Raw genomic sequence first — 27713 nt, 5'->3', positions numbered from 1 at the left:
GCTCGTCTGTCTCACTTTTCCAGTCTCAACACATGCACATCAACATTTGGAAAATACATTTATTTACAGAGCTCATACTGTAGAAGTCTAACGTTAGAAGCATAGTGTGCAGTTCAGCCTCTTGGCAGAGAGGAGATCTGATGGGAAAGGTTTAGTCTGCAGATCTCAGAACACCTGTACAGAAGTTGACATGTGCAGGTTAAATATTCCAGGTGGTTGGTTATACAGTGTGTTAAACAGGCTCTCTCACTCAGATTCTCATCTCAGCAATAACTTGTTAATTCAAAGCCACGTTATTTACACATGAACAAAGGAGTTTGATACATTAGGCTTCACGTCTTATAAACCAAACTGTTTTGGTCGGTTCACTCAAATTACAGAGCTCTATATTCATCCGTCCTAATATCTCAACATTTCAATACATTTGCCAGAAATTGTGGATAAACTTGAACATTACCTCACAGTATTTAACTAAAACAGGAGCACTGTGATGGATTTTGAAAATTGGAGATGACTTCGGTACCAGGGTTTTATCCTGCTCATCAAAGCCATGTGCAAAACAATTGTGATCATGCTTGTTGACAGTGTAAGTGTATTTGGACCCACCAGGTCCTCTGCAGGTTTGAGTTGACGCTGCTGAACATGAGTTTTCCTACGATGGTGGGGAAGACCAGGGCGCCGCACAGGATCCGTGTGGCCCACATATGGTCTTCCAATATCCTCTGCAGGGATACGAGGAACTGGACAGCCGGTCCCTGCACACACACGAGTATTAGTTTTATTCCTGCGTAAACCTGAGGGCGCAGCTGCTGACACAGTTGAGTTTCAGAGGCTGAGGATTGATTTATATATCTGTTTTGTGGCTATGATGAAGTGAACACAGACCAGCTGCAGTGAGGATTTCTGTGATGGATGAGGAGACGGTGTTTGAGGTGTTAGTAACTCTCCATATTATTTGTTTTGTCTGAAACTTGTCTGCTATCATCAGGTTATGATAATCAAGTTTCTGACTCAGGTCCTTACATGGATTTATATTATTGTCTGTTTGTTATTTATTATTGGCTGTTCTTTAGCAGCAGCAGACATTAGAGCATCATCGTTTCACACTGACAGTTACACCTGAGTACGGTTAGACTCACACAGTGCAGTATACATCTAATGAACAAAAGTATGAAGATATAAATGTAGATACACATTTTCAGGATCAAATGTAAAGAGTGTGTCCTGAGGAGATGGTTAGAGTGGAAAACAGCTACACACAAGTCCAACTGGTTGAACTGTGAATTCAACATCACTACATCTAAAAGAAACAGAAAGCAGGCCTGATGCATGAAACTGCTTTACACTTCACTGTGAATTCAGTTGCCTTTACTCAAACTCAAGCAGACACTCATGTGCCAGCGGTCCAGTAGATGGAGCCCACCATGCCCACCAAGATCCCTTTATCAATGCTGAAGTTCACGGATTTTACTCAGAAGACGGAGTTGTGTTTTTGTCCATCAGTGAATCTTTCTGCATGGTTTGCTGAGCTACGATTTGGGGGAAAGGATAGATATTATTATCGTTATTGTGGTATTTCAGGAACTCGTGCACCGGGATTCCTGGACTGCTGTAGTATCTGATGAGCTTGGATATGATGTTAGAGGGACCAGCCAGCTGCAAAGCGATTGCGTGATCACAGATAAGAATGATTCCGAAATCCCGCAAATGGCACATGGAGCATAGTATGGCAGCAGATATTCACCTGATTTCGCCAACCCTGTTTTATTTTCCTTTCCAAGAACTCCAGCCCGTGTGCGTGTTTTTGCCCAAGGACCTCCCCTGCATCAATTTACATACGTCAGTAAATACAGCTGTTAAGAACAGAGCAGTGGGAGCCCACAGGAAACCAGAATATTTACTCAGAAATAAAATCAGCATAGAAAACATTTAGCATGAGCATTAGCATTTCCAGGATGCACCCTTGTGTCCTATTACAGACTTATTATGTCAAAGTGGTGCTGCACAGGAGTTTTGTGTTGTATAATTAATTGTTTTGCAAATTAATAAAAAAAAGTATTGAGAGTTATTTAGATTAAATTAAAGTTATAATCCTGCTTTACCACATTAATAGTTTTCAAGATGTATAATCAACTTATTATTATTATTATTATTATTATTATTATTATTATTATTATTATTATTATTATTATGTTTAAAAAACAGAAAGTAACAGTGCTCATTATGTATTAACCTTAACGTGTTACAGAAAATGGGCCACCTGACTTCTGTTCTCGGCTATTTGTTTGTGCCTGCTGGTGTGCCTTTCTGTATGTGCACAAGCATGCATATAAACAAAAACAAAGTTGTGCGCACATGAGCTCACAATCACTGAAAAGAGAGTAGTTGTTTTTGTTTGTTTGTTTGTTTTCCCGTTATTTTTCCGCAGCTTTTCATTTTCACCCATACAAAACGCTGAACTCCTCACCGCGGCAGTGTAATCGATGTCAGATTCACTGACAGTGCGCAATATTATGAACTACTACTCTGTAGGATCTGATGCTTCCCGTCTGTTTCACCTTCAACTATACCAGGATGTAAGTGTCAGAATTTACTGAAGACACATTTACAGAAATGTGACATCCTGCCCTGGTGAGGCGCTCGCTCTTCTGCTATCGATTGCTTGCGTTTGTTAAACGATGACGCTACAGACATTAAGGTTTCGTTTTCTATATGCATAAATCCAAACAGTTCAAAACTGTTTTCATACTGTCTCAGGCTACAAAGTGTGTATAGGTGCATTTACCACAAGCTCCAGTCAACAAGAGTCAGCAAGCTACCTCTTCTGTTTTGACCGAACTGTTAGGTAAGCCCTATCAGGTAATAATTGTTACTTTTATTTAAAAATAAGCGGGGTTTTTTTTTTTTTTTTTTTACACCAAACTAATCCTAGCAGCTCGTGCCGGGTTTAGCCAGCTAACCTCGCTAAGGCGAAACTGTTAGCCGTGCCTACCTTATGTGGAGGCTAGAAGCTTACATTAACAATTACACTTTTCAACATTGCTAACCTTTCTGAAGCTTTTGTCTTTAATACGATAAAATAAAGTTTCTTTGCTGAATTAATTAATGTCCCCTAGTCAGTTACTGTAGCTAATCCCTGGCAGGTGTGTTGTTTTTCTTGTTCAGCCGGACAGTTGTCTTCATCTTCCTACGGGATTTTTTCCCCTCGTCTTGACTGCCTTTACCTGTTTTTGCTGTTTCAGTTACTGTACTTAGATTTTTTTAGTAGCATCTACACCCGGGGAGCCATGATAATATAATAACTGCTTTTTAAATTACTTTGTAGGCTGTATAGAAAGACTGTGCTTCAGTTCACGTCTTATAAAGCACTACAGGTGTTAGACCTTGATCATATTGTTGCGGATAGCTGGACGGCAAAGTAAATCATTTCTATTCAATAAACTGAGAGGCACACGGAAGTCCGCGAGGACTACTACTTAAAATAATAGGAAAAAGAGACGTCGGCTGATAATGTGCTTCCACAGTGTAGTGTGCCAGCATTTAGAGGCATGTTTAGTACTAAAATCCCCTTTGGCCATTATGTCACGTTAAATCAGAATATAATAAACTCCAAGAGTTGGTTTTCTTTGCTTGCAGGCTGGTGTCATCCTTGTCGCTCAGAATGACCGGCCAGGTTGTGAGGAGGGTAGTTAGTGATGTCATTCGCTCACCTGAGGACAAGCGGGAGTACAGGGGCCTGGAGTTTACCAATGGCCTGAAGGCAATGCTCATCAGTGACCCGACCACAGACAAATCTTCAGCTGCTTTGGATGTCCACATAGGTAATTAGGCATTCATTGCTGTTGTCCTGCCAGGTGATCATGACTTCCTTTTTTTATGTTGCTTTCTACACAAAGAACATCTGGAAAACAAATGGAAAAGGAAGTGAAATTTTCCCCATCATACTCTAACTGTGCTTTGCCGAACAGGATAATTCCATTCATAGAGTTGCTCAGTTGCCAAACTTCCTTTAAGCTTTGGATGGGTATTTTTTTTTGTATTATCTGGTATTTCTGTTTATAATAGCAAGTATATTATTATATGCTCATACTTAAATCCGCAAGCTGCACTTCTCAAACAGTGAGTCCCTACCAGTTTGGAAACCTTATTTCATTACAGTGTGTAAATGTAACATAGTTCAGTTCTAGTTTCAGATACTAGTAAACAGCAGGTACAAACATCACACCACATGTAATGCAGTAACTTTAATAATAACAGATGAAGAGCATTATGGAAAAGTTAACAGTGAATACCTGTGGTATTTGCCTAAAGTAAAGAAGGTATAAAAAGCACTGTGAAGCAGATTGAATCAGTCATGGGCTATATTTTAAAACTGCCCTCACACTTTGCTAGAGCAAATAAGAAACACATTTTAAGAAGTTTATAATTGTAAAGGTAGAACATTGTAAGTTTAACATCTCCTCCATTTCACCAAACCTTCAGCCTCACAGCTCTGCCTCAGTCTGCAGGGCCTCTCCTCAGATCTGAGACTGTTTGAATCACTTGTTCTCCTCCAGTTTTCATTCTTTATTTGCTTGAAGTAGGACACTACACTCTTCAGTTCAGCCGCTCAGCACAGCTAGCAACCTGTCCAATTCACTCGTCTGGTCTCATAGTCTGCCCCGAGGGCAAAGCTCAGCACAGTCAGGCTTTCTTTGGCTTAGCTGGTTTAACTCCAGGTTTAACTTCCTTAAAACTCCAGTTCAAGATAACTGGTTTCTTGACTGATTATCATCTTTCTCTGTTGAGCAGGGCTTTGTGCTTCGGGCTTCAGGTTTTATGACTCTTCTTTTGCACAAAATGATCCGTATGCCTGCAAAAAAGAAATCTGGAACATAACCTGCCACCGACCAGATTATGTTCAGCAGGTTCAGCATAAGTTATTATGGTGAAAAGAGAGAAAGTTTGGTGAATGCAGAAAACTGCCTGACATAGCTCACTAAACCATTTATCTCATTTTGCAATAAAACTGTCTGCTCATCTCTGATCTGCTGTGGCTCAACATACCATCTGTGAGCCATTCAGCTCTGCAGTACTTATTCTTTTATCAAACCACAGTCTCCTATATGTTTATCAGTTGATCACATCTAGCTAGCGCTTGGTCGTGTTATAGCAGTCTTCATATCAAAATGTTTGTAAACAATACATGCTGCGAAGCAACCAGCTATGCTAGAAATGTTTTACATTGATTTCTATGGGATTGAAATGACTCCCTCAGCAGTTCTGTGGTACAAGTCTTGTTTTGTTTATTTATTTATTTATTTAAATTTTTTTATTCCACGTGCTGCAAAATTCACTGTCTAATGAATAAACCAGATTTAGGAAAATTTATCAATATTAGATGGCGGGATGGGATTAGGGGTCAAAAATAACCTCCTTGGCAGTTCTAGTGTTAAGCATTAGACACATACTTTGAGTGCGGGAAGAATGTGAATTCGTGTGAAATAGTCTCTGTGTTTAATTAAAAATGATGAACAGCTTACTCACTGCTTATAAATCCTCCTGTTCTGGTGCCGTTACAGATTTGTTTTTCTCACCTGGCAAACTTTAAAAGTCACAACTGTTGCATTGAACAAATTTCACTGATCAAAGAGAAGCAGCACCATTAACTACATTTCTCTGGGAATTTCTCTTAATTTGCAGGTTCTCTGTCTGACCCACCAAACATCTCAGGGCTGGCACACTTTTGTGAACACATGCTGTTCCTGGGAACAGAGAAGTACCCCAAGGAGAATGAGTACAGCCAGTTCCTCAGTGAGCATGCAGGCAGCTCCAATGCCTTCACCAGCAGAGAACATACCAACTATTACTTTGATGTTTCCCATGAGCACTTGAAAGGAGCATTAGATAGGTACTTTGATGTTCATTTGATGGTATTAATTTTGGCAGAAACTTCAAAGTGATAGAGAATGCACTATTAAAAGCTCAGGGTTGTTTGTGTTTAGGTTGCCTTTTTACCCCTTAGCTGTAAAAGGCTGATGGGGTATTATGTTGTTGCACTGCCGGACAGGGGGGTGAGTGCCGTGGACATCTACATTTGTGAATGTGATAACTTGAGAACGAGGCGATGTAGGTGTTTTAAATTGATACCATAGGTATCAATCTCAGACGAATCTACTAAAAATCTCAGAGTAATTTGAATCTGAGTTACCTCAGCCTCAATGTCAATGTCAAGGTCAAGTTTTCTGAAAATCTTGTGAATGCGATAACTCAAGAAGGAAGTCACTTGGGATTTTCAAATTGGTACCATAGCTGCATCTACTAAAAATCTCAGATGAGTTTAAATCTCAGTGACAAAATAATTTTTCTGAAAATCATCTGAATGTGATAACTTGAGAATAAGGTAACACAGGATTTGTAAAGTGATACCACAGGTATGTCTACTTGGAGGCTGAGGGATAGCATTGGTAGTTACCTGTGTTTTTCAAATTATGGGAGGTGTCTAAATATCTAGTTATCAGTATACAGTGTAGCCCTTGGGACTCAAGGTTTGGAAAGGTTGGTTCAGGTGGTCGGAAATGAACCTACAGTGTAGGCTTACCTAATTAGAAATGAATGATGGTTCTAGCAAGCATCTGTTTCTGTCGCATAGGCTAATTGTTCCCTTCCACCACTGAATCGTGAAGGCCACCTGGGCTTCAGTGGTAGGAAAGAACTGTGAGGAATGATCTGAATTATTGATGATGATTTCTTTGTGGAAAATGAAAGGATCGTATGTGTCGATTAGTTAGCCTTATTCTCTTATCCCTTTTCATAATATCTGTGTGCCTAATTTTTTGTAATCATGGCAGACTGCTTTTTATTTGAATTTCTCCCTCTATGTTTGTAGTGTATAATCTTTATTTAAAATAAACAAGATTATGCATTTTACAATACTGAGCCACAGGCTAGGCCATAACTATTATCACACCCTGTGGTTTTTCTACATACTGAAATGTACCCCTTGATAACAGCAACTTCTGACCTTTGTAGGTTTGCCCAGTTCTTTCTGTGCCCATTGTTTGACGAGAGCTGCAAGGACCGCGAGGTGAACGCTGTGGACTCTGAGTACGAGAAGAACCTGAAGAATGATACCTGGAGGCTGTTTCAATTGGAAAAGGCCACTGGCAACCCAAAACACCCTTTCAGTAAATTTGGAACAGGTAGAGACTGTTCTTGCCAGACTTCACTTTAAAACTATATCATTACATCATTCATGCTGACTGCTTAGTGCATCGCATTTCAGTTGTTATAGCAGAATATTTTGACTGGAGAGCAAAACTGCCCTGCACAGAATATTTAAGCAAGGATTCCCTTCATAGGGTCGATATGATGTGTTTTAGATTTTGTATTAGACTACTAATCTAGAGCAGAATCCAGTCACATATGTTAATGTTAAGGGGTCAGAGAAATTACTGGAGCTGGCTAATATTTGATTACATGAGGTTTACATTCATGCAACCTACTTATTATGAGACAGCTGTTTTAGCCCAGAAATACTTCTTAATGGCTTTGGTTTTAAAAACATGAACATGCCATTAGTCAAGTTTTTTGAGAAAAAAGTTTATTCTGTTAAAGTCATCCCAGATTAAAGTGACGTATACTCAGAGCAGCTGTGAACTCAAAATAGCCACCTGATGGCAGTCTTGAATTATACCGTCTGTATTCCCATTAAGAACAGGAGAGGATCAAACAGACCTGAAAGCAGTGCACTCAGCAGACTAACATAAGCTTCTTCTGACTGCTGCTTTGATGGTGTCTGTGTTAACAAATACAGTGCTACATGTAGACTGTAGACTGTAAAATGTGTGTGCTTAATAAAAGGGATAACTTTTTCTTATAGGTAATAAAATGACACTAGAGACAAGACCATCTAAAGAGAGGATTGATATCCGTCAGGAGCTCCTGAAGTTCCACTCCACGTATTACTCATCCAACCTCATGGGACTGTGTGTGTTAGGAAGAGGTAAGATGTCATTGCTCACATGGGTGATGGTTACACCCAACCCATGCAGCGAGTAACTGGATACTATTAAAGAGGATGTTGTTATAGAATGGGTGAGGTCCTGGCTTCTTAAGGCCTACCATACTAACCAATGAATTGATAAATGTTCTTAATCTTTAAGACTTTAGGAATGAGTTAAAAATGTTGTTGCCTCCACTCGGTAGAGTAACGGTGATTAGTATTAAAACCTACTAAGAAATGGCGTAATGTAATTTGCAGCCAGAAACAACTCTTTTAAAAATTCTTAAAACACCTTAAACGAATAGTAAATATGACTCAAAATTGCTTTTGGACAACATAATAAATAAAAATAATACATTTTAAGTAAGATTTTACAAATTCTTAGTAGCATCACAACATGTTTTATATATTTACTAGCTTGCTTACCAGCCAAGGACCAGGGCACTGTGGGTAATTATGATGAGTACTAACATCCTTAAAGCTTTTCTTTGAACAGCACATCCTTACTGCTTTTTTTAACCCTTTGCTGACAGAGTCGTTGGATGAGTTGACGGCCATGGTGGTTAAGTTATTTGGAGAAGTGGAAAACAAGAATGTGCCTATTCCAGAATTCCCTGAACACCCTTTACAAGAAGAACACCTTAAAGTGAGCTGCTTACCTATCACTCCTTTACATTTTTTTGCATTGCAAAATGACTGTCAACGTTTTTTATCATGTTACTGTGGGAATCACACACGCTTCTGTTTATTACAGAAATTCTACAAAGTGGTTCCTGTCAAAGACATTAGGAAACTTTATGTGACTTTCCCCATCCCAGACCTACAGAAGTACTACAAATCGAAGCCAGGACGTTATCTGGGACATCTGATTGGTCATGAAGGACCTGGAAGTTTGTTTTCTGAGCTAAAATCTAAAGGTAGCAGACTGCAAGCTGGTGACAAATATTATAAGGAGAAAGAGATACACATAGTAAAACCATATCCTAAAATATATGATTGACTCAGTGTTGTTTATTGCCTCAGAGGTTACTTAATTATGTGTTTTGCGACCATAAAATGTAACACAACATTACCCAGCAGAGCGGTGCGCCTCTAATTTAGTGATTGGAATAGAAGTTAATTTTCTTTTAGTACAGAAACATTCACAGTAATGGTTTCTGTCATCATAAAAATAAAAGAAACACATTACTAAATTGTAACGGTAATTACTTTCTAAGGCTGGGTGGACACAATCCTTGGAGGACACAAAGAGGGAGCCAGAGGATTCATGTTCTTCAACATCAAGATGGACTTGACTGAGGAGGGCCTCTGTAAGTCATGCATCTCACTACTTTACATGTATTATATCTAGTTTGTGTGTTTTGCATGTGATTATGATCATTCCTCACTATGCACAAGTAAAAGAAATAAAGCAACAAGAAATACGTGAATATTAAATCTTGGGGCATGATCTGTGTGTCACTGCAGTGCACATTGAGGACATAATCTTCTACATGTTCCAGTACATCCAGAAACTCCGTTCTGAAGGGCCTCAAGAGTGGGTGTTTAACGAGTACAAGGTGATTCATGTTGTCAGTTCAGTAATACTGTTTCTGGAGGGCAGTATAAACTTATTTTCTATTCCTCACTGTAAAAACTAGTTTAAAAAGTCATAAAAATTAGAATAGAATATAGATGGATTATTGATTGAGTTCTATTAAGGGTACATAGTTCAAACTGAATGTAACAATTGTATGTTTTGTTACTTCAGCTGTTATACCATCAACCTTTCTGCCTCTCTCTGCAGGATTTAAAAAAAGTTGCTTTCAGGTTTAAAGACAAGGAGCGTCCTCGTGACTACACTTCCAAAATAGCAGGTTTACTACAGGTAGGTCCAACAGCCAATTTATCAGGTGTCCAGTTGAAACTGAAGATTCGATTTATGGAGGTCTTTAGAAAAATTGCAGAATTGAAGATTTGTGTTTTCAAGCAGTACAGTGCTAACAAGTTTCTTTGGGTGTTGCAGCACTACCCTCTTGAAGAAGTTCTATCAGCAGAGTACTTCTTGGAAGACTTCAGGCCAGATCTGATCGAGATGGTGCTGGATAAGCTGAGACCAGAACACGTCAGGTCAGTGTGACTTGGTGATGTGTAGTCAGGCTCACCTTGCTTTTTCTGTTACCAAGTATGAAGTACCTCTCAGAGGAAGATGTGGGCACATGGTGTGATAAACTTTAAGCTAAACTTTACAGCTGCAGTCCCACTTGGATAACTGGACTGAAATAAAAGTGGGCCTGGTGTAGCTTTAATTCATTTTCTGGGTTGCAGCTGTTGTGCCAAGCAAAGTCCAGACTTGTAACCGGTCCATTTCTTAATGTCTATTAAGGAGACGACAGCATGCAGTCATTGGTTGACCCTGACAGTTTGCATGCCAGTCTCTTCCTTTGCTGAAGTGGCCATTTAATTCTGGGCTTTTGCCAAAACTGCTTTAAATTCATGAACGAATGCTTCTTTATTCATCCATCTCATTCCAGCTGCAAGTGAAGTCACAGAGAAACACCATTTCCTTTTACACTGAGTCCTTCAACTTTGTTTAACTAAAACATACTGATGGGATAAATGTTCAAACTTAGGAAAAACCCGCACTCTGACAGCTCCAGCCAAACGATGTGTCAATGGCTGTGCACCACCTGAAACATGATCGAAATGGAAAAGCACTCACATCTTGTGCAGCTAACAGGCACTAAGTAGCACAGAGGGCTTTTTGTATAGATCTATAATGTGACCTGTTGTCTTCTTACTTTTCCAGAGTTATAGTTGTGTCAAAATCATTTGAAGGACAAACAGACATGACAGAAGAGTGGTACGGCACGCAGTACAAACAGGAGGCCATCTCTGAGGAGACCATCAAGGTGAATGATTGTGTCCAGTTTTTCTGCTGTGTAATCAGCGTATAACCGTTACATCAGTTATATAAGGCTCTGATTGCTGATTGTTTATCTTTTTCTGTTGTAGAAATGGGCAAATGCAGACCTCAACGGCAAATTCAAATTGCCAATGAAAAATGAGTTCATCCCTACCAACTTCGAGATCTACCCTCTTGAGAAAGACTCTTCGTCAGTTCCCACTTTAATCAAGGCAAGTGTTTTCTCTGCACAGCTCCATCATCAAAGTGTTGTCACTTTTCATTGTCTGACTGCGTTGGACGGTCCCTGCTTACCTGCTTCTTCTTAAGTCTCTTGTGCTTTCATATGGAAATGTGGTATTGTGATTTAGACATCAAGCATTAGTTGTTATTGTTATGTCAGGATCAGAGGAACTAAGCAGCTAATAAAAGCTTACATTTCCCATCTCTGTTGGAAAAACTGAATAAAAGTTAGTATGGCTTTTGTTGTTTGTTGCTAAGAGACCTATCAAAGTAACACTGTTAGATTTCTGTGATTAAATGAGCGTCGTCTGCTTGTACAGTTTACCTTCTGCTTGCATTTCAATGCTTTACTTTGTTAAGACTTTCCATGAATATGAAATTAAGTTTGGTTTTCATTTCTTCCAGGACACTGCTATGAGCAAGGTGTGGTTCAAGCAGGATGACAAATTCTTCCTCCCCAAGGCTTGCCTGAACTTCGAGTTCTTCAGGTGAGTAGTAAATATAGAGGATTTGTTCTGCGGCTGGAGTGTGGACACAAATTCTTACCAAGTAAATTGTGTCTCTTAAGATTAACTCAATAATGAGAAATAGTAAATGTACTGCTGCTACAACAGTGCATAATAAGTTTTAAAGTAATCAGATAACAAAGTGCAAAAATAAATATCGAATTATGCATGAGTGTTATCAGGTTTTGTAAGTCAGCAACCCCTGTAGCTGAAATGAATCCAATTCAAACCTAAATGGAATAATAACCAGTGCCAGTGCTTGTTACACATGAAGAGATGAAATATGCAAAAAGCCTCTAATAATTGTGCATGTACAGCTGTTGTATTTCCCAGAGAGAGAAAATACTGATAGATAACTTTAGATGTGGAGAAAGGCATAGGAAGTAAAGAAGAAAGCGAGGAAGAAGAGAGATTTCGTTTTGTTTTGTTTTACAGATGTTTAATCTATACATGAAGTGTTGAAGTTATATTTTTTCGTATTGTGAAATATGTCGCAAAACATACGCAATCTACTTACTTTGTGTTATACAAAGGTTTGATGAAAGTACTCAACAATTAGGTGCAGGCTACACTGGTCAGTTTGCAGTGCTGTGGTGACGATTACAGTAATGCACTATGTTGGACTGGTCCAGAGTGGCTGTGGTGTTAATAGTGAATGTTAGTTTACATCAGGGGTAGCAGACATCAAAGTAATTCAAGGTGATAATGCTAATTAGACATTTGAAACCTAGTGGTGGGAAATCTGGCACAATTGCTTGTTTGATATCCGCTTATATTTGGTGCAAGCATTTCTTTTCCCCACACTGCACCACTACAGCTAGTTTTAGGCTTACCCCAAGAGCTGAATCCCACTTTAGCCCTTGACTATACTCATTTATCTGTTTGGTGTAGAGGCAAAGCCCCCCATCTAAAATTTAGGCAACAGCAAATAGAGCTGTACTTTTGCCACCTCAGAGGATAGGTTGGATTAGCTTAGATCAGCTTTTAGCCATATTTTCCAACATTTTACAGCCAATCCCTGCTGAAATTAGACAGTATTAGTCTACAAGTAATTCCACTGTTACACTCCTGATAGCTACAATTAATTGCATGTTTCATAAATTGTGAAACATGCTATACAGTAGTTGCAGTTTGCATCAGCTCGTGCAGCTTTATTTGTATGCTTTGTGTGGCATTTTCTCTACAGCCCGTTTGCGTACGTGGACCCATTGCATTGTAACATGGCATATTTATACCTGAAGCTCCTCAAGGACTCCCTCAACGAGTATGCATATGCAGCCGAGCTAGCTGGCTTGAACTATGAACTCCAAAATACCGCCTATGGAATGCATGTAAGTATTCATAATCCCTTCCCATCTCCGACCTCATGCTCCCTTCCCTTTATTATCCTCAGACCGGGCTACAGTGGCTCAGGCAGGCCTGGGTTGATGGGCGACTTTAACCTTCCAATCTGACCGTGTCTGTGGCCAGACTGAAAGTTACAATAACAGGAAACTGCCGTATATTGAACGTTTTTTATTGTTTGAAATACTTGATCATTAGAGACTGTTTTGTAGAGATTTTGAACCTGCATGTGTTTTACATCACTTCAGAAAACCTTTTAACCCAGCGGTCCCCAACCCCCGGGCCACGGACCGGTATCGGTCAGTGAGTCGTTTGGTACCGGGCCGCAAGAGTTGAGTCTCCGGTGTGAAATTTATGGTTTTCTGGGATTTTATTGTTAACGCGGTTTCCCTGGGTCTTTTCCCGTGTTGTAGTTGTGTGTCTTATATTTATGCGTTACCATAGCAACCAGAGAGCATTAAGGGGCAGAGAGGAGGATGTTACTCTAATTGTTGTTGGGGCATTTCAGGAGGACGCTGCTAATAAAGTTACATAATTACACAGTGAATTCTCGTTTATTATTATATTTACAAAAATGTCACAGTTTTTGTCTTGGTCGTATCATTTTATTTTGTTGTATTTATCCGCGATACCTTAAAGGCCGGTCCGTGAAAATATTGTCTGACATTAAACCGATCCGTGGTGCAAAAAAGGTTGGGGAGCGCTGCTGTAAAGCACCGTACTGGCATATTATCTTCATATTATCATCTAAGGATAAATCTTTGACTTCTTTTTCATTTTTTAACATTTCTATAGCGTGCCGACATCTTTGTTTTAAAAAAGTATACTGATAATAAAATGTCAAGTTTTGTGCAGACTTTAATAGTACGCAAAACTAACAAGCAAAAGTTCCCTAAATGAAACGGAGGTACCCAGAGGGAGGCCCCTTGTGAATAACAGAGCAGGCAAAAGTAGCCATCTATTTTTATTTCTTACTTTTTGGCACTTCTATTGTAAATGTAATACCAGGCAGTGAATGAGAAGGCATCTGTGCCACAGAATATAAGGGATAAGGTCAGTTGATGCAGATACCCTGTTTGTTTTTTGTTTTTTTTTCAAGTGATATTTGCTGGTTTGCTGTGGTGTTGTCTCTCCACTGTTCTTTAAAACCTGCTGACTTCTAACAACTCTTCAGCTGTCATAATGACCAACTAACCTGCATTCATTAGCTCCCTTCTCACCTGTGAATTCATGACTGTGGTGTGTCCTTACAGAGGGCTGTGTAGCTGTGTGATGGGCTGCAAGTAATTGATCTGAGTCAGCAGTATTAGTGGATGCTGGCCGTTTGTCAAGGTTAACAATGTTTGGAGAGATTACTTTTAACAGGTGTCATTGCAGGGGCTTGGCCACAAGGTGAGGTGAGCTGTGGGATGAAAGTGACAGTGAAGCCCTGGGAGGTTATGCTGAATCCTGAAGGGCCATTAGGTGTGCGTGATGCAGGACAATTGAGGGTTTAAATAACCGTAAACATTTTTTTCCCCATTTGTTCTCTGTCTCTTTTCGAGAATCATTTAAAATATTTACAGTGTATGAGAGGAACTGATGCTTACTCAATTTTGTCATCATGGCTGAGAATTCAGGCAGACCATTGACATTGTTTTTGAGCCTCTGGAGATCAGATTATTGTTCACCACAAGGAGTCTGTCTAATCTGGAAAGATTTTCTTCACAATAGTTAGAAATAATATGCCAGTACGGTGCTTTACAGCATCTCTAAGGAACTGCCTGCAGCTCTCCTTCACTTAAGTGACTTTTGGTATTTGCAGGCAAGTGCATATTAGACTTGTTCATCTCTCTCACACTCTAGAGATTCAGATTATTGTTCACCATGAGGAGTCGGTCTAATCTGGAAAGATTTTCTTCACAATAGTTTGGCCAGCCCACGATTGAATTAAATGGAGAACACATTCATGTATTCATGGTAACAAATGAATGCAAAACCTTCAATAACAACAAATGTTAACTGTTATGCTAATAAGCTTAATGTATCCTTTTGTTGATGATGTGCCGCCTGTCTCCTGTCACTGTGTGCTGCAGCTGTCTGTTAAAGGCTACAGTGACAAACAGCACATCCTGCTGAAGAAGATCATCGAGAAGATGGCCACTTTTGAGATAGACGAGAAGCGCTTTGACATCATCAAGGAAGCTGTAAGTTCAGACTCACTGACTCAGTAATAGTTTAGCTTCCAGTCTCAGTTTTAATGGTGATCTGATTCTGCCTTCTTTCTTTCTGCAGTACATGAGGTCTTTGAATAACTTCAGAGCTGAGAGGCCTAACTATCATGCTATGTACTACCTCCATCTTCTAATGACCGAGGTTGTTTGGACCAAAGATGAGCTCAGAGAGGCTCTAGATGGTGAGACTCTTAATGTTTCTCTTCTGTCTCAGCAGGAATGCTTACTAGCTGCTTTTTCATCTATGAACCAAACAGAGTTAATTGAAACAGAATAATAATAATAATAATAATAATAATAATAATAATAATAATAATAATAATCTTTATTTATAAAGCACACTAAAAAACCAAGGGTATACCAAGGTGCTTGACAAAAATAAAATAGGAAAAGGGAGATGGGAGGGAAAAGAGAAAGGACCTGGCACGTATCAATTATAAAAACCTTGACAATCATAAGATATAAAAGTAGTTCACAAGCATAACGGATAAAAATGTACAACGCACACCAAGTGTTAACTAGGTGGAAAGGCAAGATTAAACAAATAAGTCTTCAGCCGTGATTTAAACAGTGGCATAGAGTCAGACGTCCGGATAGCAACAGGAAGGTTGTTCCATAAGACCGAGGCAGCTACAGCAAACGCGCGGTCACCACGAGACTTCAGCCGAGAACGAGGTTGCTCCAGAAGAATTTGGGTAGCGGATCTAAGTGCTCTGACAGGAGTATGTAACCTGAGAAGCTCATTGAGGTAGCTCGGCGCCAAGTTATTAATGGTTTTGTAGGTGAAAAGTAATATTTTAAATTTAATACGGTATTTAATTGGGAGCCAGTGCAAGCCAGCAAGAACAGGAGTGATGGAAGAAAACTTCCTGCTACCTGTCAAAAGGCGTGCCGCCGCATTCTGGACAGTCTGCAATCTAACGAGAAGGGTGGAGGAAAGGCCAATGTAAAGAGAGTTGCAGTAGTCCAACCTGGAAGTCACGAATGCGTGAATGAGTTTTTCCAGGTCAATGTGCGGAATATAGCGCTTAGCCTTAGAAATGAGGCGCAGCTGATTAAAACTAGACCTCACAACAGCAGACACTTGCTTGTCAAATTTAAGCGAGCTATCCAGTAGTATGCCCAAATTACTGGCATAATCAGAAGGAGAGCTAGCAAAAGGCATCAGAGCAGCACAGAGTTGGTCGCGGGGGATTTTACTATCAAACACCACGATCTCCGTTTTCTTTTCGTTCAGGACAAGAGAATTACTCTTGAACCAACCTTTAACCTCACGCATGCATTCACGAAAATAGTGAAAAGACATAGCAAGATCGTCAGTAATCTCAAAATAAATCTGTATATCATCAGCATAGCAATGAAAGGCAATATTATACTTCTCAAAAAATTGCTCCAAGAGGGAGCAGATATAGCGAAAAGGGAATAGGGCCTAATACAGATCCTTGAGGCACACCACAGCGTACAGGTACAGAGGAAGATGAGAAGTTGCCCAAATTAACCGAAAAAGACCTGTCAGCAAGATAAGATTTAAACCAGTTGAGGGCAGTGCCTCTTATACCCACAGTATGCTCAAGTCTTAGTAGAAGAATGTTATGATCAACCATATCAAAAGCAGAGGAAAGGTCCAATAAGACCAGGACCACAGAGCGTCCAGAGTCAGTGCTTACAAATAGGTCATTGAGAACTCTAAGCAAGGCCGTTTCAGTGCTGTGCCGTGGCTTAAAGGCAGACTGAAATTTCTCTGCAATGTTGTTCGCGTCTAAGTACGCCTGAAGCTGAGAGAGAACTAGTCGCTCCAGGATCTTGGACAGAAACGGAAGCTTAGAGATTGGTCGATAGTTCAAAAGATCATAACAATCAAGATTCTTCTTTTTCAGAATAGGCTGGACTACAGCATGCTTAAAGGCCAGTGGGACAGATCCAGAGAGTAGAGAAAAATTCATTAAGAATAAAATGCTCGGTCCAATTACATCAAAGCAGCCCTTAACAATGCGTGATGGGAGAATATCAAACACAGTATTGGTGTTTTTCAGTTGATCAACCAGCTGCTTCAGAGTCGAAAGCGACACGGGCTCAAATTGATGAAAAGTTGAATTACACTCAGAGGAAAAGACGGGATAAGAGGCAGACGAAGAGGAAAGCTTAAGGGATGAAACCTTATCTAAAAAAAGAATTTGAAAACGCTCACAAAGAGCTTGTGAATACAGTAAAGGCATATCAGGACAGGGATTAACAACAGAATTAAAAATTTTAAATAGCATACGGGGGTTGTGACCATTAGCCACAATGACTTTGGAAAGAAAAGATGCCTTAGCCATTCTAGCAGCAGTTTGAAACTGTGAGCGGCTGGTCCGTAACATATCATAAGAAACCTGAAGTTTATCTTTTTTCCACCTCCTCTCATCACGGCGACAGACACGTCATAAGGCAAGTGTAGTATCATTTAGCCAGCAATGAGAGCAGGTTCTAGGGCGCTTCATTTTGATGGGAGCAACAGAATCAAGAATAAAAGAACAAACAGATAACAGGATATTAGCACAACCATCAACCGAACAGAGAGAACAGTCATCAGGTACAGCCAAATCAGAGGTAGATGAGAATAATGATAGCAAAGTATCAGCATAACCATCAGATGAGCGAACTGAGCAGCAGTCAGGAATTATAGGCACCAAATCTAAAAAAGACACAGCAAACTTTGACACAGCTTCAGAGCTGAGTATGCGTAGCGGACGAGAAAGAGCTCCAGGCTGCAGTCCAGTGGCAGATGAGCCAATATCAAAGGAAATTAGAAAATGATCTGAAATCCCAGCGTCATTTATATCCTTAATACAAATATCCAGGCCATACGTAAAGACCAAGTCCAAAATATGGCCTTTAACGTGGGTTGGTTCATTTGCCCATTGAAGGAGGTTAAGAGTCCATTAAAGCAAGAAAGTCTTTAGCAAGCAGGTCATCCTTACAACAGATGTGTATGTTAAAATCACCAAGAATAAGAACAGAATCATATTTAAAAAGAACGGAACCCAAGAAGTCGGCAAAGTCCGAGATAAAACACTTGTTATATTTGGGCGGTCGATAGACCAACACACAAAGTGGTCGTGGAAGCAGTCATCTCCAATAACTGGACTTCAAAACTAGCAAAGTTAGGTGAGGAAAGTTGCCGAACATTATATACGTTTTTAAAAACCGAGGCTAAACCACCTCCCCTACCAGAAAGCCTCGGTGAACTAAAAAAGGCACAGTCCAAAGGAAGAAGTTCAGAGAAAGGAATGAGCTCACCAGGGCGAATCCAGGTTTCTGTAAGGAATAAAACATCAAGGCCACTAGTAGAGAATAAGTCATTTAAAACAAAGGTCTTATTTACCAGCGACCTGACATTAAGCAGTGCCATCCGTGGCCAGGGTACTAAGTCACCTCTAGAAGCACGAGGCAGAGTGCATAGATTGCTTCGACAAACTTCCCGTCGGCGCGATGTTATCCAAATCCGAGTAGGAAAGCGTGTCGCAGAGCGGGCAGATGCTTGGTGATCAGCCGGGTAAATCCAGCGACAAGTAAGCAGTTTAGCGCCCGGGCAATCCAGGGAGGAGGGAAAAAATGATGGCATGTCCAGATTAACATGTACATGGTCCGTAATTCTGGCTCTGAGAAAGGCCCTGAGACGGACGCGACGGCCGCTCCCCGCTTCCTGTAGCGTTTCTTGTGGAGACTAGGAAGCGGTAGGTAGGAGAAGCCGCAGGACGAATCCAGTTGTGGTAAGTTAGTGCTGCCCACACTCCAGCAGGGGTCGGCCCGAAACGAATGAAAAGAACGAAGATTTAAAAGTGTTTGCCTGTCATATGTAATCAGTCCACAACCACTAGATAAACATAAGACTAGAAAAATAAAGATAAAAAACACAGTGCCGAGGTCCATAAGGGAAGGTAAGGGAAAAAGGGAGGGTAAAAAGCGGCGAGACGGACGGCAAGCCAAGTACACCGGCGCCATCTTGATTATCAATAGCCAAGCTTTACTTCAGGCCAGAGCTGAGGAAATGAAAAGTGAGCCTTGAATTAATTGCATGAGGTTAACATAATAGCTGCAGTGAAAAATGTAAAACTATCACTGAAGTTTTCAGGTTTCTGCACACAGTAGAGGCCTCTCCTCTCACCTTGGGTCTTTTCTTCTTTTCAGTTTTTCTCCTTAAATTCTCCTTTAAATGCTGAAGCTGTCCTCTAGCACAGCGGTCCCCAACCTTTTTTGCGCCACGGACCGGTTTATGCCCGACAATATTTTCACGGACCGGCCTTTAAGGTGTCGCGGATAAATACAACAAAATAAAACTAGTACCGGTACCGGAAAAAAGAAAATTTATTCATAACACACGTGAAAAGACCCAGGTTAAACCGAGTAAACGATAAAAACGATAACAAAATAACGCTGAAAACCGATAAAAACCCTGAAAACTATACATTTCACACCTGAGCCTCAACTCTCGCGGCCCGGTACCAAACGACTCACGGACCAGTACCGGTCCGAGGCCCGGGGGTTGGGGACCGCTGCTCTAGCAGTTGCTTCCCTAGCTGCAGTCTTTCCCGTGCACAGTGCCAGTCTGGAGCCTGCAGGGCAGCTTGTTATATTTTTAACCACAGAGTTTACACAGAGTATCCTCAGATTCACACGAGACTCAATTAACCTGCTGGGTAGGGACCTGGAGCTTAGTCACCTGGGCCTCCAATTAGCACAGCTCGTTTTTGCTATCAGTCCCTTTAGCCCGCCGTCCTCCTCTGTCTGGAATCTCTGAGATGCTGCGAGTCTCCTGCTTCCTGCTGTATTGGTGCTGCTACAGGCAAATAATCAGTGTTTGTGTGCTGATTTAGCCCATCCACCAGTTGCTTAAATTTAAACTTTTATGCACATGTAACTGAATCTTTAGGTATGATTTTTACCACCATGCAATGTGATGTGCTGATTTCTTAATGGCAGGAAGACTGTCCAATGAAATTGCCACACTCAGCAGTTATTCTTTTAATCAGTCTGTTACCAGCTTTGGAAAATTACTCTTCGATTGATTGCTTTTGCCTGTGATCTGTATTGCAGATGTAACTCTCCCACGCCTTAACATCTTCATACCTCAGCTGTTGTCGCGGTTACATATCAAAGTCCTTCTTCATGGCAACATCACCAAGGAGGTTAGTTGGTGTTTGGAGTCACTACTTTATTATTTTACTACCAGTTTAAAGTTAAAAGTTTCCTACTGGATAGTTTCGTCTACATTTGTAATAATGCAGCTTTCCTTTCATACCTGCTTTAGTGATGTGTAAGAATTTGTCTCTGTGAGGACAAACTACACTTTTTATGCCTTCGCAACATTTATTTGGTCCTCTATTCATATCTCAGAGGATTTTTGTCTCATATAAGATCCTGTGATCCAGTTGCACTTTTTGTTATACAGCTCCAACATTATCATGTAATGACAGTGTCACAGTCTGCTGGAGGGAGAATTAGACTCATAAAATAGACCAATGATCCCTTCGTCTAATGATCATCATCAAACTACAGTACTGACTGGTTCGGGGGTGGTCATGGAAAAATCAATGTTATATACATCTGCCATCACTGGAAATTGGTTGTATGAATGGTTCCAGTTTGGACAGAGCCAGTTGGGTTATTCTGAGTAATGTACATAGAAAAAATTTCAATTCTTAGATCTCTACAAAATGTTTTTCTGAGAGTTCAGCTGGTGTTACTCAAGAGTTTGTGGATTGAAATGTTTGAATTTGATTTCCATCTGTCACTCCTCTAGTCTGCTCTTGGCATGATGCAAATGGTGGAGGACACGCTCACTGAGCATGCTCACACAAAACCTCTCCTCCCGAGCCAGCTGATTCGCTACAGACAGGTGCAGGTTCCAGACGGTAGGTCCTCTACTCCTCCAAACCACACACACGAACACAGAAACACACAGACACACACAGGTTAAGCTCTCTAAATCTTCATCTGTCAGTCATGACTGTCTCCACGGCGACCGTGCAGATGGGTTTTTGTCCAACGCTCTCGCCCTCGTCATCAGTGGCACCATCATGCGTTTGTTGAGAAAAGACCTGATTGAATTCAGCATCCCACATTTACCTCAAAGGAACATAATGGTCACTGAGTGGAAATGGACGTCATTGGCTACAATACATACACACCTCACTGTCAGCAGCTCAGACAATGAACACACACAGGCAAACCTGCACTGCCTTTCAGATCACATTAGGAAAGCTGAATGATGTGGAGGCGAAAAGCAGAGCTGTGCGAGGCCACCTGGAGAAATCCTGTGTCTCTCTGAGGGACTTTCCAGGCTGGGCTCCAGACTGCCAGTAAGACGCAGAGCAAGAGGACATACAGGCTTCAAACAAAGCTTCAAACAGAAAGTTGTCATAAATGTGGCCAGTCAGACATCCATCACTGGTAGTGGTACTGTGTAATTTAAATGCAGATAAGCAAAGATAGCACATTGTTTAAAATTCAGACAGCTGTCACTTTTACACTGATGGACTAAGACTAGAAAACAGCTAAATATACACATATTCTGTTTGGAGTTTTCAGATTCCCTCTGGGGGGCACTCTTAACCTTGCGCATATGGGTTGCCTGCTCAACCCAGTGAGTTACACTAGTGCTGCTGAGTAGAACTTTTGACATGTTGAGAACAATGTGAGAGGAGCTGTGGCTCGGTGCTCAGGGAGTGTCAGGTCCAGAGTGCTCAGTCAGCATGTGCATAAAGACACCTGCATTACCCAGCCTGCACTCGTCCTGCATTCAGAGCAGACTTGATCACAGTGGATTTAAACAAACTAGAGTTATTGCTGTTGGCATTCAACGGGCTGTTTCTGTCTTATTGAAGTGTCCCCTGTCCTCTATCTGAACTGTGCTGGTTTTACTGTACAGTACTTATCTATGACTCAAGCAATGTACTGAAGTTCAGCTGTAAAACTACAATGAAACGGCTCATGTGCTTTTTGTAGGAATTGCTTGTGCAAGTTTCTAATGCAGCACTGAAAGACCTGATTAAGTGTGCAGGGATGGATTGTATTAAGTTGTACAGCACAGCTGGTGAAATTCATTTCTAAGCTTATCAGAGTTCATGAGTCAGTGGATTTTGGGTTAATGAAAAGGATCGTGCTTTAAATGACTTCAGATGGTTTTGCTCACTCGCATGCCAAGTTTAGTTCTCAGCGTATCTCAGTGAGGTCCTGTTGAACCTTCACAGACCAAAAAGCAAAGCCAGAAGAATTACAGGTGCTCATATTTTTACATCTAGTCTTTCTGTTTCCTGTTTTTAGTCTTTTTAATATTACATATAACTGCACAAGTACAACAACAAGGTGAGTACATGGGGTTAAAGGCCACATGAAGCAAGCCGGCCCTTTTCTTTCTTCCTCTCTCACTGTGGATGTGCTTCTGTTTTTCATGATTGCAGGTGGCTGGTATGTTTACCAACAAAAGAACGAGGTGCACAATGATTGTGGCATCGATATCTACTACCAAATAGACATGCAGAGTACACACGACAACATGCTGCTGGAGCTGTTCGCTCAGATCCTCTCTGAACCCTGCTATAGTACACTGAGAACCAAAGAACAGCTGGGTGAGGCTGCAAAACACAGACAATAAGGCAATATTGCCATTATATAACATGGGTACCATTTTCCAGAGATCGAGTGTTTATACAGACAGAAAAAATGTGGCAGCTGTATTAAGTTTGCTAAATTAGATGTTTTATTCCTTTTAATATTTATGCATTTTATTGAGAATGACAGTGCAATGAAAGTGCTGTCAGCTGTGGGAATGTTTATTAACTTTGAGAACGAATGGGTTGCACCTCTTAACCACATCTTAAGTATCACTGTAATGAGAGTTATAAAAAGCAATAAAAAAGTAGACCTATTGTACTCATCCTTATTCGTGTTTTTGTGTGCATGCGTGTTATTATTAATGATAATATAAATGTGCTTTGAATAGTTTTTCTGCACTGTGACTCCATTTCCTAAGCTCTTACATACTTTTTCTCTTAATCCCCTAAAAGGCTACAGCGTGCATAGTGGGCCACGTCGGGCTAACGGAGTGCAAGGTCTCTACTTCCTCATCCAGTCGGAGAAGGCGCCCCACTACCTGGAGAGTCGAGTGGAAGCCTTCCTGTGTACTATGGAGAAAGCTGTGGAGGAGATGAGCGAGGAAGCCTTCCAGAAACACATCCAAGCCCTGGCCATCCGCCGCCTGGACAAACCGAAGAAGCTGTCTGCTGAGTGTGCTAAATACTGGGGAGAGATCATCTCTCAGCAGTACAATTTTGATAGAGGTGAGGCTTCCCAGCAGTCCTCTTCACCTCCTGAATAACTCTTAATTATGTTTAGTTTGCAGGCCAAATGGGTTTTTCCTGATTGCTTGCCTAAGTGTTTAAGTACAAGTTCTTATATTTCAGTATATTTCAGACACTCCCCGAGGTGAGCGGGATGTTACTTCAACAAGCACAACCTGAGATCGATTAAAGCCTGAAATAATCTGCAGCCACAGCACACCTCTCCCATCCAGCACTCTGCTGAGTGTAATGGATTGTAATGGGCCTGATTCACTAGTAATCTGCCTAAAGCCCCGAGTGATGGCAACACTGTAGTGCTGCCAAGGGAGTGGTGATACTAGCTGTGTTAGAGGAGACGGGGGTGTCGGGAGAACATACTAACAGGCTTAATACCAAGAGCTCAGAGAAACATGCAACACAATTTATGAATAAGAGCTTACACAAGGTCTGCTTCATGGAAGCGCAGAAGAGCGGCTGTTAGTTTCATGTTTCCAGTGAAATGTAATCATGAACATTTGGGCAAAAAGTTGCTCATTTGAGTTTCATTTATATGAAAGCATTTGATATCAATATGTTGCACAGGCAAAAGACTGAACTCAATTTTAAACATCCAAGTGCTGTAGTAATAACTGACACAAGTAGCTGACTTTCACCGTGATGGCTCACTCTTGAATTTTTGGTTTGGTGCTGCAGTATTTAGGATGCTGGCTGCAGTCTTTAAAAAGTTTTTAAATTATTTACTTCTGTTTTTCCTGCTGTTTTGCAGACAACATTGAAGTGGCATATCTGAAGACTCTGACTAAAGAAAACATAATGGAGTTTTACAGAGTAAGTAGTACAGCTTTATGTCTCATGATGCCTCTACACTGGAATATGTTTTGTAGATGTTTAACAGCACAAGACAATGGTAACTATGGAAACTCATAATCAAAGACTATATGTAAAAGATGGACTTGAACATTTTGAACTTTAGCAATTTTGGCTGCTGACATTTTTTTGGGGGGGGGGAGCCATAAGTGACCACTTTCGTAGGAGCCTATGTTACGGCTAATTCTAGCAGGCTTGTTTAGCTGGAAGCATTTGTGCACTGTATAAGTGCATCACGCAGACTTGGATCTCTAAATTGCAACATGCTAATAAAATATTAGACCTCAACTTCTTGGATGGGCCGAACCTCACTGCAGACCAAAAGCTCAAAAGCACAAACACAGATGAGGATCACTTCAGATCAAGGAGCTTCTATCTGCAGTTCCTTGATCAGCATACCTGTCACTCACTGTAAGCCTTGATCAAGAAAGTGTCATGAAAAAAATTCACCCTACCCATCCTGTTCTCAACGTGCTTTTTTAACATGGGACTGTATGGGGGATTGAGATGCCTCAAGTGGCAGGAACTTGCAGTGTTTCTAGTAAAACTGGATATACTCGACCCCGCATGTTGCAGCGCTGAAATGATAAATGTCAGACAAATCTGAATTTGTGAGGTTATCTTATCTAACAAGAAAATTATGGTGTAAAATAAGGATAAAAATTGCTCTCAGCACCACCTACTCTGTTTGTGTGTCCACACATACACAGATCCGCTGCATTCATTCTGCCCTCCTAGCTTTCATCTCATCCAGCCTCCTGCTTCTATTCATAGCTGTGGAGGTGACACTGACACAGGACGCTCACAGCATATCAGCGGCAATAATGACAGCCAGCCGGCTTGTTTCGGGGGGATAAAGAGCCCAAGGACACCTGGCCCCAGAGGGAATTGGCATTATCGGAGCCCTGCAGAAACCATTACAGCCCCCATGCAGAATAAACCTAATGCATTTCTAATGTCATATCAGCAGCAATCGCACAAGCTGCGTCTTTTCTTTTTCTTTTTTTATTATTTAATTTCTGGTTGCCACAGTTGACGCCGTCTGACTGCAGATGAGCCAAATGTTCAGTCTAATATAATCCTCCATCCAGAGTCAGAGATGAAGCCCGACTGTGTCGCTAAATCTCCACAGGGCTGTCACAACTGATCACACACTCAGTGGGGAAACACACACAGCCATCCTGTCTGTGCTGGGTTTCTTTTCTGTGGTAGCAAAGCTCTTTCCCAAAAGTGATGAGTCATTCCATTAATGGAGGGAATAGTTTCTGGTGATAATGTTCCCTGACAACCTCCATGTATCATCCTCACCTGTCTGTCTGTCTATCCAGGAGCGACTGACGGTCGAAGCCCCAAAGAGACACAAAGTGTCGGTGCACGTGCTGTCCAGGGAGATGGACACCTGTGAGTATCTGTAGACACAAGATGATAACACGGGCTTCATTTAGACACCCACTGAGGTCACTCACTGACAGTCTGACTTGTCTGTGTGTACATCAGGTCCAGTAGTGGGAGAGTTCCCCGCTCAGAATGATGTCAACCTGGCTCCTGCTCCTTCCCTGCCACAGGTAAGGATCAAACTTTTTATTTTTATTTGTTAACCTGACAGATTCCCCAGCTGCTGATATTCAGTCAGATTTTAACATTACTATAAATGTGCAGCTTAAATGTGAAACGGTGAAGGTGAAAACCCAAAGGACCTGAAACGGTGACAATAACCAGGCTATCCCAATACGTCTAACCAATAACTGACTGGAATGGCAGGCCTGTTTCTCATACAAACAAAACAAATAATGAACCTGTCACTCAACTCAAAAACCTTAAAAATATGTTTGTGAACCAAACCTTTAAAGTGAGTTTATGTGTAATTTCTTCAGTGTCACACACACCATCCTGCTTTTTTGGCTCATATGCAGTGTGTGTGTGTTACATTTGACTTTTATAATTCTATGCTCTTATAATTTTCTATGATCTGTTCATGTGACCAAAGTAGGCAGCTCCTAATTGGTTCATTTTGTTTTAAAAACGATGTGTTAAAAGCCCCAATTATGTGAAGGCATACAGAACCGGATCAGAGAAGCCTGGGTTAAATAAGAAGGTTCAACCCACTCTCAGACGTTCATATCCATTACGCTGTGATAGGTTGAGCCAGCTATGTTGAACTTGATTTGTAGAGGGGTCTTTACATTTGTCAGTCTCCCTCTGATCTCATCTTCTTTTTTGCAGCCCACAGTGATTCAGGACATGACGGAGTTCAAGAGGAGTCTGCCTCTGTTCCCCCTGGTCAAACCTCACATCAACCTCAAGGCAGCCAAACTGTGAGCAAAGCCGGCAGGTTGACACAGCAGGGAGGCACGGAGGGTGGCTCCTGCCATCAGGAAGACCTGCATGAGTGTGTGTTTGTTTGCGTGGATGCATGTTGAATGTGGGTGTGTGCACGTGTAGCAGGGAGGAGCCACTCAAAGAGGAAACAAAAGAATCACAAAGTTGTTGACGTAGCTGTGATAATTATAGAGGTAACACCAGAATCGCCTCATGTCTCTAATAGGAGACGTAAGCTCACGCTTCACAGCACTGTGTAGGCTGCTGTAGACGAAAAAGAAGCAAAAAACAAAGAGACCCTTTAGGTCCATGCCTGCATGGAAACGTGTTTGCCTGAAAACTGCTCAAATTTATGAGATGTTTTTAAATTTCTAACTACTAAACCATGCTCATACATCTTTCTTTTTTACTGCATTTTACAGTAGCTTGTCACTCAGACATCTCAGGGGTATGTCCATGCCGTTTGTTTTGGGGGGTTTTTAAATTACATTTTATTAGTAAAGAAAATAAAAATATTTAATCTGTCATCTACATTAGTACGTTATTCAAGTTACAGTGTGAAAAGTAGCCGCTGTAGAGACATTTTGTTTCTCTCTGTTAAAGCTTTGGGGAGGTCGTCAGGATCCGTTCACTCTGCATGAGAGACTTTCTGCAGCTGCTGCCTTCAGATTAGTTTGTATCCTGGTCTGATTTGAGGCACAACTCTGGAAGATCCAAAGAACCAGCAGCAGAAGCATGCCTTAGTCTATTAAACACAGCATGTAGCTCCACAGCGTCTCAGGAGAGCCGGTGATAAAACAGTTTTCACAGAGAGGGTTAGAAGAAACATATCAGGCTTGGGCGGGCCGTGCACTGTTTAACTTGAAGTACCTAGTGAGTGGTTTTCATTTAGAAAATCAGATTTTTAATTTCTGGATGTATTGAATGACTGTGATTGGCTGGTGGGGGTCATGGGCAGGTGAAGAGTGCTGAGTTTGGTCTTTTTATGTTGTTTTTGTGTTTCTCTAATTAATAAACAGTTTAATGGAAGCT

At 41.0% G+C, this 27713-nt stretch overlaps 1 protein-coding gene across 2 annotated transcripts; it reads left to right on the top strand.

The window, feature by feature from the left end:
• Positions 1-2266: 2266 nt before the first annotated feature.
• On the top strand, positions 2267-27710 carry LOC146374579 (insulin-degrading enzyme-like). 2 transcript variants are annotated; one of them, XM_084948812.1, is made up of 25 exons: positions 2267-2859; positions 3637-3821; positions 5683-5890; positions 7012-7181; positions 7862-7984; positions 8518-8630; positions 8739-8901; positions 9202-9294; positions 9452-9543; positions 9771-9851; positions 9990-10093; positions 10773-10875; positions 10979-11101; positions 11517-11599; positions 12804-12948; positions 15037-15147; positions 15236-15356; positions 20251-20342; positions 20957-21068; positions 22617-22784; positions 23223-23495; positions 24262-24323; positions 25691-25763; positions 25860-25927; positions 26586-27710. In XM_084948812.1, the coding sequence occupies exons 2-25, from the start codon at positions 3662-3664 to the stop codon at positions 26679-26681; spliced, it is 2937 nt and encodes a 978-aa protein (XP_084804938.1). In that variant the 5' UTR covers positions 2267-2859; positions 3637-3661; the 3' UTR covers positions 26682-27710. The 2 variants fall into 2 exon arrangements, with proteins under 2 accessions (XP_084804938.1, XP_084804937.1); XM_084948811.1 differs by having other exon boundaries at positions 2268-2845.
• The last annotated feature ends 3 nt before the right edge of the window (positions 27711-27713 follow it).

Source organism: Perissodus microlepis, chromosome 13, assembly GCF_051167445.1.
Source record: "Perissodus microlepis isolate ML-2025 ecotype Zambia chromosome 13, ASM5116744v1, whole genome shotgun sequence".
Lineage (NCBI taxonomy): Eukaryota > Metazoa > Chordata > Actinopteri > Cichliformes > Cichlidae > Perissodus > Perissodus microlepis.
The sequence above is the reverse complement of the archived record's forward strand: the minus strand, read 5'-3'. Positions and strand labels throughout refer to the sequence as shown.